Below are 19,659 nucleotides of genomic sequence, written 5' to 3'. Positions count from 1 at the left end.
AGGTGGAGGTCAGAAAGGAGAGTTTCAGTGGGTGGGTGGGTGGGAAGGGGAAGAGGAGCCAGTAAAAACACTTAGATACTGAGAGATGAAAGCAGTGTCAATGGATCACAGAACATTGGAGGAAAGGGGGGAGAGGGGTAGAGTAAACGACTAAGAGACCAGACTAGAGAGGACTTTACAAGCCAGGTAGGATTTCATGATTGATCCTGAAGGCAACAGGCTGCAGAGCAAACTGAAAAGGCAGATCAAATATCTTTGCCAAACATTCTAGTAGCTAAGTGGAAGGTGGATTAGAGTGGGGAGAGTGAGTAGAAGACTAATGCTGCAGGCCAGTGTGTGGTGATGAGAGCCTGTCTCAGAGTGGTGATGATGGAGGAGAAGAGAGTCATATCAGAAATGTACAAAGACAGAAACAAGACTTGGGATCTGAATGAATATAGTGGGAGGAGGTGAAGGTAGAGTGAAGAGTTGATGACATCTAGTTTTTAAACTTGAGTGACTAAGAAGATACTGGTGTCCTTCATAATAAAAGAGAAAGGAATAGATTATGGGGAAAAGATAAAAAGTTCCATTTAAGATGTGTTACACAAAAATAAGGTGGTATTAGTTTCTAAAAAAAAAAAAAAAAAAAAAAAAAGATCTATTTTAAACCTCAACACCACTTTAAAAAACAGTTTATTCTTCACTATCAACTTACTTGGCTGCCATCACTCTGGCCCGCATAACAACAAAATCTCTCATTGCAGGGTCTTCCATGATGCTATCTGCACCTGCAATATATTCTTGCAGTACTTCTTTGCTTTGGTTTTGACCCTGGCGCATTTTACCACCTGTTTTTTCCTAAGGAAACACAAAATACAAACAATGAAATATAGGGGTTGGTAGCTCTCACAAAATCAAGGAACTATAGAGTTGTAAGAGTTCTCAGAAACCACCCAGTTCAACTCATACCTAAGAAAGAATCCCTGTTCTAATATAGCTGAGGAGTGGTCATGTAGCCTTTGTTTTAACAAGGTGGTTTCATAGATCTTGGGATAGTCCTAATTGTTATACCAAGCTTCAATTTCTCTCTGCACCTCTCACCCACTGTTCCTACTTCTTGATCCTTAATAACAAACGAAACCTCCGTCTTTTGCAAGAACCTCACCCCATCTGTGTCCTTGTATCCTCAGCTACTAATAGAACCTGGTGAAGATCTGATTTGTAGAAATGCTTTAACATCTAATGTTCCCCTCCCAACCTCCCAGAGGCATTAGCTCTTAAAGTACCTCAAGATAGTTACCACCTCTATTCTACGTCTTTTCTTTCCCAGATTTTTTTTTTAGCACGAGTTCAATGCCTTTCACCAGCCTAGCAGCCCTCCTCGACATTCCTCAGATCATAAAGTCCTTTCTTCATTGCGATTCCCAGAATAAACACAACACTCCCGATATTATCAGAACTGAACCAAGTAAAATGGGAATGCAGGCTGAGAAGACAAAAAGATTGGTGGCCATACTACCCTGCTGATTACTATGGAATCATCAAGCAACTAAAAACATCCATATCTTCTCCAGACAAAACTATCTAATCATAATTCCAACATGTTTTATGTTTTGAATATTTATGTAAGAGCTTAGATTTATTTCTAATAAAACTTATCAGCTTGGGTCCAATGTTCTAGATTGCCAAGATCTTTTTGAATCCTAATGTACGCATTCAGTTTCTTAGCTATTCTCCCTAGTTTTGTGTCACCTGGGATTTGATAAGGATACTATTTATACATTCATCTAAGTCAGTAATAAGATTGTTCAATAGATTCTGAACCAAATATAGAACCCTAGGGCAATCCACTGGAGACCTCCTTTCAAGGTAACATTGAATCATTAAGTAATTATTCTTTGAGTCAGACTATTCAAACAATTTCAACACCATTAAAATATACTATCTTCTGGTCTACAATGTTCCATTTCTGCCCCACCCTTACTCCCCATATAAACAATATAAATACTTTATCAAATACTTTACTAAAATTTAACAATATATACTATCTTCTTGAAAGCATTGCTTAGAGTAATTTCTCTTTAAATCTAAATAAGAGAAATCCTTTCTAGTAAGATATTTAGTGTTTACATAAGTAGGAAAAATGTTAAATACAAGATTAAATGGATATTTTTAGATCATTTTACTCTTACCTTAGATCTGGATTTTACCTCCAGCAACATATTTAAATCAATAGGTAAATGAGAAGGCTGCATCATTAAGCAAAGCCAGGCACCCATCCAGGGACAAGCTGCTGCCACTACATATTGTACTGAAGCCTTGCTTAACAGTTCCATCCACACCTAAACAGTGAAATAAGAGGAAAAAATTTTTCAATGAAATCCAACAATTAGGGACTAAAAGTTCAATGCTTTTTCTTGGGACCATGTGAAGGGTGGGAAAAAGCATGCAGATAATGGTACTGATTTTAAAAATTGATAAAAGAGACATAATTTTAAAATCTTAATTTTTAAAATGTAAAACTACATATTGAATCAATTTTTAAAAGGTGAAAAGCACAAAGAACTTCAAAGCTGTGCAGTAGGAGTCTTAGAATCTGAGGATGTGAGTTCACTTTACTTCTCTATTTCCTCATCTACAGAACTAAGGATTTGGAAATGTCTACATTGATGATCTTATGACTTCAATATGACTTCATGCAAATGATTAGGAAAAACCATAACCATCTAAGCAATTTAAATACCCAAAAATGTTACATTCAACTGTGAAAAATTTTTTGCACATAATACAAAATTTGGTGCTCCACTAGTTCTGTATTAAAGACCAAATTATCTTAAAACTTAAAGACATACCCTACTTAATTTTTTCTGTTACATTTTGATGTTATAATATTCTAAGTGGCTAAAATATGAATATATAACTCATCTTATGCAATCAGGCATCATCTTTGTAGCTTAAAATTATTATGTCCATAAGCCATTTCTTGAGTCAGAGCTGTATGAGAAAAATAGTGCCAGCATTAAGTTTAAGCTAGGAAATTATACCCATAGAACTGATTTTTGACTTGTGACCTAGACATTGCTCATAAATGTTACTGAATAATTTACTTTGCTCTTGCTTTGAAAGGGACTAATTTGTTGTGCATGGTACTTAAAAGGTAGAAGAACGACAATTCAGATCCTAAGCTATCAGAATGGGATAAAAATGCATTTGTGAGCAAAAAAAATTCAATCAAAACATTTGTTCAATTCCAATAATGTGCAGTACATAGTGTTGGGTTTAATTTAGTTTTAGTCCTCATGCTATTTGTAGTCTAATATTGAAAACAGAAATAACATTAATAAATTCCAAGTGAGAATAAATAAAATACTGAGAAAGATCCAAGAGAGAAACAACAGAACTAAAGAAATGGGATTCGGAAAGGTTTCATGGAAAAATAGTTTATCTGAGATAGGATTCGAAGAAAGAGTAATAATTCAAAACCATGTATTCATTCATTCATCCCTGTGTTTATTATGGAGGGAATGCTAAGTTAAGGAAACAGTGTGAGGAAAGGCTTAGAAGTAGAAAATTGAGGGAAAAGAAGTAGAAAGAGAATATAAGGGAATTTGGTTGGTATCCAAAATACACTGAGAAGATTGGTATTAGGCCAGGAAAAGAAGGTGAAAGAAATACCCTGCTGATTTAACCTTACTACAAGGCTTTGAACACAGAAATGATATGACCAGATTTCTACATAAGACAATTAGCCTGACAGAAAATCTTAGAAGAAAGAATAAAAAAGGTTTAGGGAAACAATAATTATTTATTTATTTTTATTTTTTATATTTTAAAAAACTTTTTATTGACAGAACCCATGCTAGGATAATTTTTTTACAGCATTATCCCTTGCACTCACTTCTGTTACGATTTTTCCCCTCCTTCCCTCTACCCCCTCCCCCAGGTGGCAAGCAGTCCTTTATATGTTAAATAGGTTACAGTATATCCTAGATACAATATATGTGTGCAGAACCGAACAGTTCTCTTGTTGCACAGGGAGAATTGGATTCAGAAGGTATAAATAACATGGGAAGAAAAACAGAAATGCAAGCAGTTTATATTCATTTCCCAGTGTTCTTTCTTTGAGTGTAGCTGCTTCTGTCCATCCTTGATCAATTGAAACTGAATTAGCTCTCTTTAAAGAAGAGATCCACTTCCATCAGAATACATCCTCCAACAGTATTGTTGTTGAGGTATATAATGATCTCCTGGTTCTGCTCATTTCACTTAGCATCAGTTCATGTAAGTCTCGCCAGTCCTCTCTGTATTCAACCTGCTGGTCATTTCTTACAGAACAATAATGTTCCATAATATTCATATACCACAATTTACTCAACCATTCTCCAATTGATGGGCATCCTTTCGTTGGGAAACAATAATTAACTCATTTTAGGCTGAGTTTGAGTGGCAACAGATATGTGGGTACACCACTTAGTAAAGAACCTGGCAGACAGGTTTTTGTAAATGCTCTTGGACTGCCTGATTAGGTGAAATTGTCTTACAGGGCAGGAGGGACAGATTAAAGTCATCTACATATTGATAACCATTGAAGTAATAGGAGTAAATGGTATTTCTAAGGAAAAGAATAGCTGACCTTAAAATTTATGGGAAAGAAACCTTTAAAATTCCTACAAATGTATACATGTACAAAATATTCTACTTTACCCTACAATCTAGGAAAGGTATAAATGGAAAGGCAAAATCCCATATGAAAGATATTTTTTATTCTAAGGCTCCAGGTGAAAAAAGTACATATATATTAGATAAAAATATGCCTGTAATATGTCATATACTATTAGACATAGCTAATAAATTGATCAGCTTTGTTGAACTGTCCCTTTTTTCTTCTTTCATTTTTAAAAATCTTTGTATACAAGGTGGCTTTCTTGGTGGGCAGAAATATATTCAGAAATGAATGTTATATTAATAAAAAGGTATCAATATAAAAGGTCCCATCTTACCTAAACCAAAAAGTGTTGCCAATATCATACAGGTCTACATTCTACATAAAGAGATCATCCCCCCAGGAGCAAAGCCATGATCAATCTTATAAGATAAGAAAAAATTCTAAGATGAAGATTTTTAGAAGAGTGGGAATTCAAGATACCACTACACATACCCACTAATGAAAAGACCAAAAAATCCAAAGAAACTCAAGATCAGGTAACAAAAAAAAGATACTCCCCTTCTCTTTTCTCCTCTCTTCCCACCAAGTCTAAAAAGGACAAAAAACTGAAAATTAAGACTACAGAGTATCTATCCCATTAATGCTTCATATGACAAGTACAGACACTCTTAGGGATGTGCCTGCCCATTTAGAGAAAAAAGTTAGCAGCCAGATGGGGACCAAAGACAATCATCTGTAGCTTTCATCAGAATCAATCTGTAATAAAAAGTGTATTCTTGCCATTGTTAAAAGCAAGTGAAACCAAATTATTTAATTCTGTATATTATCTCTGCTAAGGGGAAAACACCACCTCACCAGCAATTCTGAAAGTAGAGCTAAACATCCTATTTACTTTCTCAAAGTTGAACATGATACTTCTCCCCGCCTAGATACAAGCTGGGTTTTCACCACAACAAAACAACTCCTTTTAGATATTTAATAAGAGTGAGATCTAAACTTTGGACTATTAATTGAAGCAAAACAAAGAATGAATCATCTACTTAGAAAATTATAGGTTTTTATAATACAAAGAAAAAAACCATCAGTTCTACTGACATAAAGTATTAGATGCAGAGCATATTATGAGTACAGCATATAGAATACATGTATATGTAACATTACATGAATGTGTGTGTGGGGATATAAAAGAGGTCATGGGGAAGATCAGAAGGTAGTTTTCAAGCACTAGTGAAACTTATGGCAACAACTTATTTTTCAACCCAAAGTTGAAAGAACAGTTTATTTGCTATGCTCAGATAAACAAAAATGCTCTTGTACTAGTTCATTATCATGGTGTTCAAAGAACAGATTTCATCACTAAATAAGAATCAGAAGACTAAATTCTGGTCCCAGCTCCACCATTATGGGGCCTTGAATAAGTTACAACTTCTAAAAGATCTTATTTCTAACTGTTGAGAGGATGATCAGTATCTATTAAGTTGTTATGAGAATCCAAAAAGATTTTTAAATGTGAAAGTGCTCTAGGGAAAAGGACTCCCCAAATATAAGGATGGTGGTGGTGATGAGGTGATGATGATAATAGTCTTTGTGGTGAGAGCAATAAAGATGTGAAGCCTCTTACCACATTACTTGCATATCTGTGAAACACTTACCTATTTTGGCTATGAGGTGCCTAAGTACATCTTAGGATTTTCAAATGTATTTTTAAAAACTCTGTAATAGCACAACAATTTTTAAAGCTTAAGTTTGAAAAATAAAGACAGGGAAAAGAAGGAGAATTATTCATTAAATACCTTGTGAATAAGATCCAGAATTTCTTGGCTGCTTTCCAAAATACAAAACTGAAAAATATGTCGCAGCATATCCTGTAGGATAGGTGTTAACCAAGAGGAAGAGCTCTGAAAACAAAGAATTAAAGCTTTAGTATAAATGTTTGTATTTTAAAATTTTGTAGTGCGATGAAATTCTTGAAGGATGGAAGTTGGTAGTGGTAATGTATGTGTGTACCTACACCCATACCTTCACAAACAAATGAATACAATCACATACATTGATATTATGAAAGGTTTGGAATTTTACCAGTCACTTAACAGAAATGAGTTTACAATAATGCAAGATTAAACAGCTTTATTTACTAGGCTGCACTGAGTACAAAATGAATTTGACATGAGGATACACATCAAATCACAATGCATATGTTATATTAATTCTAGTCAGGTGATATTATAGGATGGATAATCTGTAATGGTCAAGGAAAGTCACTTAACTGACAAGTATTAAGGAAAAGACTTCAGAAAAAACTTGGAATTCTGCCTTAATCCAATATATAAGGCAAAATAAAACCTTCTCAGAAGGCATAGGCCACAAAGCCAGGATCTTTTAGAGAAAATCAGAAATAAGCACAGACTTCAGTTAGAAAGCATTAAGATTTCCAACTATGAGATAGGAAAGCTGAATAAGGATAATCTTTTTAGCAAACACTCAAGAATCAAGCTTGTAAAATAGCACCAACTTCTTTCTTCCTTCTGAACAAAAAGGAAGACAGATGAAGGAAAACCAAGATCTAAGCAACTTCCATCATTCTCACTGGTAACTTAACTTATCAGGACACAATAAGCTATAGACACTCAGCATTGGTACATTAAATGAGTTAAAATGAGTTTTAACTTACTCTAATTCATGAAGAGAGAGACAGAGAGAGATGAGAGAGGAGAAGAGAGGAAAGAGGGAGGAGAGTGTATTAGTTGAAGGTTATAGAAGAAAAGTTTTTTCTTTCTTTCTTCCCACCAAGGAGTAAAATAGAACTTAAAAGACTTCAACAAAAAAAAAAATCTAGACAAATAAGTATTATTATAATTTTCTCAAGCCTACAATCTCATGGTCAGCCTTATCTTCCTAGACATTGTCCAGCTCATTATTAGAAGAAAAAAGATTTTCATATTGCAATCAATTAGCTATAGATTTGTATTTCTCAGGGCTACATATAATGAAGGGCATAGAAAAGAGGAAGCAGTTATGGTTTCATTAGTAATCTGTACTACTCAGATCATATCTAGAATATTGTATATTCTATTTTGGATGCCGCATTTTAGTTAGAAAACAATCATATTCTAAATACTTTTCTCTATACTTCTAAAAAATAGTACCTGTCTGAACTTCTGTTATTCTTCCAATCTCTCAGTACTGGAATGTTGGTATTATTCTTGAATCTTCATTCTTTTCTTAGACTAAATAAACAATCAGTTGACAAATCTTGCCATTTCTACCTTGAATATATCGCACTTATGTCCTGTTCTCTATTCACACAGCTTAATTCATCTTATCTTAATTCATGTCCTTATCATAACTCTCCTAAACTATCATCCAAAATATCTTCCATACAGCTAACAAAGTGATTTTTTGCTTAAGCATAGATCTGACCATGTCACTCCCCTACCCAATAAAATTTAATGATTCCCTAGTTATTATACTGGTCCAGGATTCAATACAAATTTATTTGCATGGCTTTTACATCTTCACAACTCAACTCCAGCCTATTATTCTATTTCTTTTACTCTATGGTTCAATCAAAATGGTCTTCTCTGTGTTTCTTATAAATCACACTCCATTTTATCACTGTGCCTTTATATTGGCTGCCCCTATGTTTAGAATGTATTCCTTTCTCACCTCTGCCTCAGACAGTTTCTTTTCTTGCTTCAAGTTGTAGATCTAGAACCAACTTCTTTGTAAAGCCTTTCCTGATTTCATTAGTGGCTTCTAGTTTGTTTATTTTTTTTTTTGCATATTTATTTTGCGTATATGGGTATGTACTGTTGAGAGAAAGGATTATTTCCTTCTAGTATCTGAGCTCATCAGGTAGCCTAACAGTTTCTGGCACATAACTCGTGCTTAATAAATATTAGTTGACTGAATGGACACTGTTTCTAAAATGTAGCAAGCAGGAAAGTAGAATGTAGTGTAGAAAATCTTATCAAGTAAAGAATACTAGAAAGAAATGAGGATTCTTAGTCTAGAAAAAAATTTTGGGGGGAAGAAAAGGGAGGGGAAGGAGGGCAAGGAACATGATCTAAGTTTTCCAATATCTAAAAAGCTGCTGAAGATATTCATTTTATTATATTTGGTTTAAGAAGGCAGAACAGGGACCATGAGAAGCAGTTAGAAGCAAGTTTTTTGAGGGTGGGTGGGAGGGGTTCAATGTAAAAATGAACTTTCTAAAAACAAGAGCTTCCCACAAAGAGAATGGATTGTCTTTTGAAATGAGTTTCCCATCAGTGCAATTATGAATTAATGTGTAAGTTAGTAAATTAGACTAGACAGCCTTTTACAGCTCTTAGAACTGTTTCGTTAAAATCTTAAGATTTCATAGAGCTCTTTTTCTTGGATTTTTGTCCTTAAACTTTTAAACCACTTATTAATGCAAGTTTTGTGGTTTTAGTGAATACATTTTACTTAGAAAAACAAAATTAATGTCACTAAAAACTTATCTTTCAGTAATTAATGCTATTTAATATGAAATTACAACTGCTTCAACCAGTTAAAAAAAACTTAAATTGCAGATACATAGTCCCCAGGGCCAATACCAAGGCCAAGTGGTGGATAAAAATTCCTTCTACTCAAAAGTTTCAAAAGTTATATATTGGACTCAGATGGAAGGGGGATCATGGAAATAATTTAGTTAAATATACTTATTTTATAGATAAAGAAATATCAAAGCTGTCAGTAGTTGTCTAAAAACAATGAACAAATATTTATTAAGCACTTACCATCTGCCAGAATAAAACATGCATAAAACATGAAACAAACCCTGCCCTAATGGAGTTTATGAATTATCAAGTGGGAGGGAAGGAGGACAAAAAAAGAGAAGGAGTAGTCTCCTTCTGACTCCTAGATCCTCAAACCTCCACATAAGGAACTGGAATTTTCCTCCTCTATTTCTGTCCTAAAAGTGGATTAATTCAAATGATGAGTTACCTGGCTTTCTCTCTGATAATTCTAAGAACCATTTATTACTGGTTTTGGAGTTCTTTTACCAGGTAGTAATGACTTTATGGGGCAAAGAGGAGGAAGAAAAGGGATCTATTTCCAAGTTAACATTCTTTATCTTACTTGATACTCTTTTCTATTTCTTAAAGATGGCAAGATTCCCTTTCCTGAAATGCACTAGACTGATGAAAGGAGTAAAGGCCAATAGATTTTCACCATATTTCATCCATCTGGCCTTGAGGCAACTGAAATATTGGTAAGTTTAAGGTCTTACTCCTTTCCATAAGATCAGTGGATATGTTAGTCTAGTATTTCAAATATTAGTGGGCTGTGGTAAATGATCAGAGTACCTCTGTTCCATTTCATTCCTGAATATAGGAAACACTCACTTTTCAGCATTAAGCATTTTATTGCTTGATTCTAACACTGCTTAACAAATACCTAATACTTCACTTTTCATCCCCTGTATTCATTCAAATGCTGAAAAAATTGAACAAATTTAAACAAATAAATACAACAATGAATGTAAACTTCCCGTAAGTCACTTTTTGACATGGTTTTCAGGAAAGTATTTTCTTTTGTGGCCAGAGCAAAACTCTTAATTAAGCTTACTACTTAGTCTGTATAACCACATCATGCATGTTAATTCTCTTACATCAAAAACTAAGCAAGCCATGCATTCTAACACAAGAACACATATATCTGCATGCTAATGAAAACTAAGCATGCCCTTAAAGGAAATGTCAATGTTCTGATAGCAAAAATGAACTAAATGCTATGTGACAAATGAAATAAAAAATCTGACCACTGAAACTTGGGCAAGAGACTGGCAAACCAAAGTCCAAGGCCGCTTCTTTCTGGATCCAAGTATCAAATTCTTTTCAGAATAGTTGGTTATCATCAACATTAATCATTCATTTACTCATTCAACAAATATTAATTTTCTATTATGTTAGATACTGGAAATACAAAGATAAAAAATGACAATATACCCTCAGAAACCTCATGTTCTAGTTGGGAAAAAAAAAAGACACGTAAAAGATTACTTCAGATTTGAAAATAATGGCCAAGGAAAGTTTAGAGGTATAACATGTAAGACAAAATGGTGGAAAACCAAGAAAGGCTTCATAAAGGAAGTAGAACAAGACTGGGTCTTGAAATAACCAAAGAACAATGGCTAAATGTTTTCAGTGTACAAGACACAATGTGAAGAACCAGAGATACAAAGAAAAAATAAAACTAGTCCCTGCCTTAAAGGTTCTGACATCCTAAGAGGAAATAATATATGTATAAGTAGGCACATAGTCAATATGTATAAAATAGATGAAAGTTAATTTTACAGAGAAAGATGTCCTGTAGAAGGTCTTGAATTTAGTTTGAAGGAAGTTGAGGAATCTTAAGAGTTATGGGTGAGAAGGGAAAACATTCTAGGGATGAGGAGCAAGTCATAGCAAAAGCACAGAGTTACAAAAAATGGTATGCTATATGTGAAGAATATGGGAAAAAACTGGAAGGATCAATGTATTTTCAGAAAGGGCAAGAAGAACTAGGGACTTCTAAAACCAATAAATTTATATACTACCACAGTAATAATATCTTACTTATCAAACTTCTGGAAACCCCAACTAACAATCAACCAATCTATCCGATTAAATGCTTACTTATATGCCAGATACTTCCTTGATAAAAAAGAGTTACCTGGTCAAGTAATTAACAGGGAAGCCACTGGAATTTACTGATGGGAGATTGGAAAAAAGAAATCATAATATAAAGAATAATCACTTTGGTAGTTTTATAGAGATGGAATTGGGAAAGATTTGAGGTAGAGATGTCAAGGACGTATTAAACTAGGATGGTACCTGTATCAGTTGAGAAAAGATAAAGCAAATAATTGGATAAGAAAATGTCAAAGTGAAGAGTTGAAGATAATGTTGATGTTGAGTACCTGGGAAAGTGGGTAGATGGTGGAATCCTCTATAGTTAAAGAGAAACTTGGAAAAAGAGGAAAGTAGGGAGATGAAAATAAATTGTTTGGGGCATGCTAAATTTATTCTTACAACAGGATACCCAGTTTGAGATGTCCACAAGCAGATAGAGATATGTGATTATAACTCAGTAGAGAAACTTGGGCTGGCATCATTAGCAGAGAAATGAAAACTGAACCCATGAAAACTGATATCATCAATTGAAACAGTAAAGTGGGAGAAGAGAAAAGGGACTAGAACAGAGCCCTGAGGAACTACTATAGTTGGTGGGGAAGACCTGTATGAAGATAGAGCAAAGTAAACTGAAAAGGAATATTCAGACAGGTAAGAGGAGAACTAATATAATAGATAAAAACAATTAATAAATGCATTCATTTACATGAGAAAACAGATAAAATGCTTTGCAGAGTGCCATAATTGTTAGCTATTATTATTTATGCAAAGTAGAACTTAGATTTAATAAATATTTAAATTCCATGATCATCAAGAAGCCAATCAACTACCAACAAATTCATAAAGTTTACATTCAGTTAACACATAGAAATTATATACATAAAAATTATATGCCATACCCAGTATGATGGAAAAACAATTTAGAAATAATATACTAACTTTATTATTGTTGTTCTTTTCTAGTACATTATGCTAAGAAACTATGAGTGCTAACACACACACAAACATATATACATCTACATATACACATTTGTATGACAGATATTTCTTGTAAAGTAAGAATAGTTCATTTAAAAAGCTAAAAGTAAAAAGACTAAGAAAATTCAAAAGTATGCAGAGAAATGATAAAGATGTTAAATCCTAAGTAGGCTTAATTCATGAAAACTGAGAGGTTAGAATCTAAAATCACAGCTGAATGATGAATTTCTGCGTGTCAGAGAATCAACTATTATTAGAGTAAGACTCTAATTTTCAATATAATATAATCTGGGAAAGACAATACTAAAGTACCAATGCCAAAAGGTTTTTGTCAATGTATTTTGAGAAAGGGCAAGAAGAACTAGGGGCCCCTAAAACCATTGAATTTATACTATATCACAATAATGACACCTTACTTATCAAATTTCAAGAAATCCCAACTATCTATCAACCAACCAAATTATTAAATGCTAACATATACTAGACACTTCCTTGAATATCATCAGAAAACTATGAATGAAAAGGGTTTCTGTTTACTGAAGCAAGTAGTTGAGCCTGAGACAGTTAGGCATAAAAATAAGACAAATTTAAAAAGCAGAGATGAGAAAGTGAAAATTGACTGGTAAGGAGTAAAGACAGAAAATTTTCAAACATTTACTATTAAGCAATACAAAGATAATAAGAAACAGAATTTACATTAGTCAGTTACCTATTCATGGAAATTAATATGATACAAAAGTGTATGGTTAGGACAAAAATTTTTTTTTTTTTTGCATTTGCCAAAGGCTTTTGGCTACAATGTCCACTAATTTTTAAAAGACAAATTCAAGTAAAACATACAATGCAACCAATTACTGTACAAAAATAGAGCCTCTATAACTCATCAACCCATCTATATTCTTTCGAGTATGTTATAGTTTCAAAGTTTTGTTTTTAAGCTTTTTTTTTTTTTAAAGACTAAGTCCAGTTTCCCATTCTGCTCCTCCACCTCTCTCCACCAACATCCTCCCCTCTCCTTCCCCCCCCAAGTACAATAAACTCCTAAAAGAGGATGAATTAAATAATGGGTCTGATAGAGAAGAGTTACTTAACAAAAACCTTTCTATAAACTCCATACTACTGCTGCCAGACACTACTTCCTACTTACAATAGAGGTATGTAACAAAAGTGAGCAGCTGATAGCCAGGTAAGTCAAGTGGGATTCTTTTAAACTATCAAAGATGTTTCATACAATGATTAGTTCTTACCTGGTCCTGTGTTGACAATAATGTAAATAGCGTTTCCAATGCTGCTCTTCGAACTGATGATATAGTGTGATGCAAAAATGGCCATACACGTGGTACTAAAACTGTAAGTGACTGTTGGATACTGATAAAGAAGATGTAAATTAATCTTACTCATATATATTCTTGATAAATAAGAATCCATATTAGTTTCATTTACATATGGACTTCATAATATTAACATTTTTTTCTCATGAACCTGAATCATTTTTTAAAACGTAAGGTTTTTATCTGTACAACTCACTGAATACCATCATTCAACTCAATAGCACCATAGTACCATATAAGCATAAAAAACAAGGTCATAGAAGATAGATACAAATGGCATTAGGCTCTTCTTTGGCACTGATGCTGTTAAGATTTTTTTGTTTTGTTTTGTTTTGTTTAAGTTCCTTTCTCATTATGTCAATTTTTTCCCATTCTGAAAAATCAGGCATTTAACAACAATGGGATTAGTTAATGGCATCATAGTTGTCAATTATGCATTCCCACTTGCTATTCCTGTGACTGCAACAAATTTATTTGTGTATATTCTCTATTGAGGAGGCATTACCCTATCATCACATAGATAGAATGTAGGAGATGCAGCATTTCTCAGCTATATCACCAGGGTAAGTGTTCTTGAGTAAAGGAATCTTAAATAATACCTCCTTGTTGAGCTCTGGTTAAATAGAGAAATAAAGCCAAAGCCACCTATTATCATAGGTTCTCCTTTATAATCTATAAACTGGCTGATAAATGTAGAGAAAGATACTCTCTTATATTTCAGAGTGATTTATAGAAATTGGCTGGATTTAGGAAATTGTGGATGGTGTGCTGGTAAATCTTCAACAACTGGCTGTTCAGGGGAAAAAGTGTGTGTGAGGAGAAACCCTATATGCATTACAACTTGTTTAATCTGCATTATTACATTTTCTCCTTTGTAAGCCTAAACATCAAAATAAATAAATGTGCCAGTTTCTGGGGTTTAAATGCTCTCATTGAAAACATACTGAAAAATCAGTTCAAGTATATCATCAGGTCTATATTACTATATGAGGTATTCACCCTTTTAAAGAAAGTTTAAGTAAATGGTGGCAAACTAATACCAATTTCACTATTCTTTTTGGTTCTTTATTTCAAAGAGTTCATCTCTGACTGCTATTTTTCACTGATTGACCCTTACATTTTTTTGTAGGGCCAGTGTTTCCTCTCCTTTTTATATACCAAAGTGATTTATATGTAAAATTTAATCCAAACATATATATACAAATAAACATGCAGACACAAAACAGACTAAGAACACAGAAACAGCAGTTTTTGTTAACAGTGCAATTGGTCATGCTGGATACAATTTTTAAAGCATGCTGCATTTCTTTTTATGTAGGTTGGTAGTTAGCTGCCACCTAAAAAATATCATTTCAGAGAAAGATGAAATTTACTAATAAAACATTTGTTGAGAAAAACTGATGGAAAGTGAACTAGTTTATAAAGTACTGAGTTTACAAAAGTTTCACTCATTAGCTCCATTTCCTCCTATTATTAAATTAGCCTTTTTTGTACTTTAATTAACTGACAATAAAATAAGGATAAAATCTTTTCCTCTAGAATGCTTCTTATGGAAGGAGAGTTACACCTCACCTCGTGGAACCTTCTTCCTTTTTTTTTCCTTTTTTAAATAAATGGAGATCCAACAACCCTGCAGGCTTTGCTTGAGGTCACACAGCCAGAACCAAATGCTTGTTCTATATGACTCCAACATTTGGCAATTAAGGACAATTTCCCTTTTCCTGGCTTCTTTCTGTAGCACTTACTTTGTGACCCCAGCAGCTGCACTGTTTTACTTAATCTGATGCCAACATTAGGGACTATTTATAGGATTCCACTATTTGATCACTTCTATGTCATTCGATTATAGTTTATGCAAATCTAATTTTCAATTAAAAGTCTAATTTTAATTCAAGTGTCTCGGAAATAAATATGGACTGATCAGTAGCCAATAAGGAGCACTTTATGACTTCTATGTAAATGTTGTAGCCAAATAAGATTAATTTTTTTTCTTCCAATCTTTTTTCTAGCTCTGCTCATATCAACAGAGTAGATTAAGCTTTCCACTGATGTATAAGAGATTAGGCTAAAAAAACCAGTAAACATTGGCCTAATAGATAAACCTCATTTTAATTTTCAGATGCAGTATACTAGAGAAGCTTTACAATTTGGGCATGCTTTGATGTCTTTAGTATAATTTGGGGCCCTTGCACATTAAGGTAAAATAACTGTTTCTACTGTTTTAACAAGAACCAGTCACAGAAGTAAAAGATGAAAAGGTAGATGAGACTTGTAATACCAAAGAAAAGCTAACTGATAAATTATACAAAAAGCCAACCATTGTTATTCTATGATAAAATAGTTATAAAAGTGCATCAGTCCATGGATAATTGTACATTTAAAAAACTGTGTTACATTAATGAATAAACCACAACTTCACCAATGATGAAGAGTAAAACAGAATAGACAAAATAAAGAATTGTACAATTTAAATGTCTATAAAAAGGTCAAAGATGCGTCGTCTTTAACACTCCTGCTCCAATCATTCTTACAGCTGCATTGTATTTGCTGAAGTGCCTCCTAACATAATAAATTCTTTGACTACACAGTAGTTCTTCAATTCTTAGAAGATTTTAAATTCAATGAAAATGTATTTAATATCTTACTAAGGATCTATCAAGAACAATTACCTGCATTGTTGAACTTGAGGATAAGTTAGAAGGGATGAAAGAAGGGTCATGATACTGTTTGTTGAAGCAGTGAGATCATCTAGTTCCAGAAGAGCATCCCATAATGTATTTATGATAAAAGGTACCTAATAAGATGAATTAATTAAAATGAAATGTCAGCTATAATTTGCATGCTTTATACACATTAAGTATAACAGTCTAACACTTTTTGCCAGTGCTAAGCTATATATTTCTAGGAAAGAAGCATAGCAAACAAATGACTAATGATTCTCCAGTAAAATGTAACATGGTGGCTTTGAAATCCGAGAACCTGAGTTCAGAATCCAAGCTCTGTTATGACCTATATGAGCTATAGGTATTTTCTTTGACTTTTTGGATAATGATTTTTCCTGAACTACAAAAATGAGAGTTGGATGGGTTGGGCCCTAAGATCCCGTTTGGCTCTCAATCTATGATCCTATCACACATCAGTAGGTTTTCTAGTGGGAAGCAGATTTATTAGAGTTCTCGATGATCTGTGAGAAGCTCTACTCTACCTATGCTATCCTACATCATTCTATACTGCAATAAACTCACCAACGCCATCTTGCTAAATGTAGTGAATTCAGCGACTATTATCTATGACTGAAAATTCCATTTTTTTCTTCATCTAGTGAAGACTTATCCTTTTAGGCCCAATTCAATCACTCACTCAACCAAAAAATATGTGTCTGAATGTTACCTACTTAAAGAAGCTTTTTCCATCCTCTTTAATTATGGGTTCAGAAATTTCCTTTTTTCCACTCCCCCCTCACCAATCGATTAAATTCCCTGAGACTTTTATTTAAGATTTCTCCCTCCTTTAATGTCTATCACAAAGCAAGCGTTTAAAGTTTGTTGTTGCTGCTGTCATCAACATTCCAACAGGGTCTAACTAGTCCTTAAAAATGTAGTCCATTAATGGCATTAAGCATGTGAACTCAATTCCTCCTGATTCTTAAAACTAGAACTTTACACAGCTAGATGTCTTTGTTAAAACCCCCTGTAACCGTCCTCTTGGAAATGCTGCCAATTATGAAAATCAGAAAAAAGGGGATAGTATTTTTGGATGGCTAGGTAAATTATTCATTCAAATCATATCATGCACCCAAGAAAACCCCTTAACAGGTTAAAGTATTTATAGGCATCTCCAGAAGTTCAGGTAGTTGTGAGCTAAGTCAAATATCCATTTAAGTGTAGGATTCTCTTTAGCCACAAAATCTCTAAAAAGAAAGACCATTAATTAACCGATTTTCTCAAAGGTCATCAGAGCCAGTAACAAACCAAGTCCAATCCATACCCATTAGTGCTACTGCCAATAAATGCCCAATCGTGAAGGCAATTTCTGAATAATTTCCGTGTCTGCACTGTTATCTGGGTCTTGACCTGTTTCATTATCTGCCATTAAATTCACTTTAGGTACCAAATATCTTTGTTCTAATAATTTTAAAAAAACCAATGCAGATAGTACTTGAATCTCTTTCTCAGAGAAAATTCCTTAAGAATTTCATATGTAATGCTCATAAAGTGTATTCATATAGTTTTTCTTTTGGTTTAATGAATAAAATTTGACTCAGAGCAACTAAATATGGAATACCTTAACTAAGAAATAGAGAACTTGAGCAAGATGAAGAGAGAAAAAAGAGTAGCAAGCAGCTTGTATCAATTAAAAGTTGATAATATAAATCTACATGAATTTTTCAAAGAGAAAATACCAAATCTTATAATTTACCTTGTGTGATTGAAGATGAACAAGACTATCCACCACTGGTACTAATGATGCTGCAGCAACAGCCCTGACATCATCATCAAGGTCCTGGAGTCCTTCAATTATTTTAGTCAAAACTTTAGGCAATAAAGTTTTAATTACATCCTGCAAAATTGTATATCAAAAATAATAATTGTATTCATAAAGAAAATATTTCATTCAATACTTAACAAATGTATCTACTGGATAAAAAAAACAAACTACGGTACACATCAAGATCAATAATACAAGAACCTGTTCTCAAGGAACTTATATCCAAGGAGAGCAGATAAAGACTTTTGAACTGTTTTTTAAAAATACAGGTTGCTTGTTTTTCATGTAAAATCTTAATAAGATTAAGTTGAAAGCAAAAATTGACAATACTTAAAAACTGAGTAGTTATAAAATTAATAAAACACTTACACAGAAAAATAGTTGTAAGAGTATGACAACACACACACACACACACACACACACACACACACACACACACACACACACACACGAATGCACGCCTATCTACTTTTCTTCTTGGAAATAGAGCTCATTTTAAGGTGCATGTAGTTCATCACTGGGGGTTTTTGTGTTAAGTATAACAGAGTAAAGTAAAAAAGTTCATAAGAAAAAAGGAAGTATGGTAGGAGTTCCGAAGAGAGAGTATTTATAAAGCCTGGGAATAATCAGGCTCCTACTATACTTTTATCATTACTAGAATCTAAATATTTTGCATTACTTTCTTCATTTGATTGAGATTGTGCTATATTTATATTAAACATAAATGAAAATATATAAAGGTAGCCAAGAAGAAAACCCAATTTCTAAAAGAAGTATAATTCAAATTCAAAGATAAAACTGAAGAATGGTGGTATAAAATATGATTGAACAAAAAGCAAATTATTTTAAAATTTTTAAAAGGGTAGCTTCCACAAGCTATATGTTTATATTATTTTCCAAAGGGACCTCCAACAATATACTCATCATTTTATCTTATTTCCCAAAATTATATTTAAAAGACTAAAGTACACACACACACACACACACACACGGAATAGTTTATTTAAAGTCTCCTTAGTTGTGACTACTTATTGCTGGAATAATGTGGGAGGGAGGGAAGGCAAGAAGAAGGAAGGAAAAGAAAAGGTAGGAGGGAGAGAGAGAAGGAGGGAAGGAAGGAGGGGAGAAAGAACAGACAAATCAATTATATCAATGTTTCTCATTAATATACTTGGGTCAATTATCAGATCAAATGAAGCTTGACTTTTCCCCTTTCTTTTGGGTTCATCCAGGCCCTTACTGCATTCTTAATTCTCACCCAGGCTCCCCTTATCTTCATTGTGTTTCCCTTCCTACCATGTTGGGAACAAAACCACTGTGTTATAAGAACTCCTATGCAGAGTACGGGGAGTACCCATTTTGACTAAGAGTGTCACATTTTAATTATATTAAATGAACTTTTAAAAGCTGTCCAGGAAACTATAATGGTTATTCCCATGGAAAAATATGCTCTGATGTCATAGCACAACCAATTTATTTGTAAGTTGGGAAATGTCTATAAATGACTTGTGTTTACTTGTCCTTAGTATGTGAAGATGGCCCAAAAAGCAATGCATTGTCATCTTTACATACA

The 19,659-nt window shown here is 33.5% G+C and overlaps 1 protein-coding gene across 1 annotated transcript in view; it reads right to left on the bottom strand.

The window, feature by feature from the left end:
• The window catches only part of BTAF1 (B-TFIID TATA-box binding protein associated factor 1), a 116,435-nt gene that overhangs the window by 42,947 nt on the left and 53,829 nt on the right, over positions 1-19,659 (bottom strand). The window contains exons 12-17 of the mRNA XM_051981635.1: positions 18,018-18,158; positions 16,268-16,392; positions 13,515-13,635; positions 6,442-6,546; positions 2,175-2,324; positions 698-840 (exon numbers count right to left, since the gene is read on the bottom strand). Coding sequence (XP_051837595.1) covers positions 698-840; positions 2,175-2,324; positions 6,442-6,546; positions 13,515-13,635; positions 16,268-16,392; positions 18,018-18,158 — 785 coding nt within the window. The remainder of the gene's footprint in view (positions 1-697; positions 841-2,174; positions 2,325-6,441; positions 6,547-13,514; positions 13,636-16,267; positions 16,393-18,017; positions 18,159-19,659) is intronic.

The sequence above is a fragment of the Antechinus flavipes genome, chromosome 2 (genome assembly GCF_016432865.1).
Source record: "Antechinus flavipes isolate AdamAnt ecotype Samford, QLD, Australia chromosome 2, AdamAnt_v2, whole genome shotgun sequence".
Classification (NCBI taxonomy): domain Eukaryota; kingdom Metazoa; phylum Chordata; class Mammalia; order Dasyuromorphia; family Dasyuridae; genus Antechinus; species Antechinus flavipes.
Note: the sequence above shows the minus strand (reverse complement) of the source record. Positions and strands in the feature narration are given on the sequence as shown.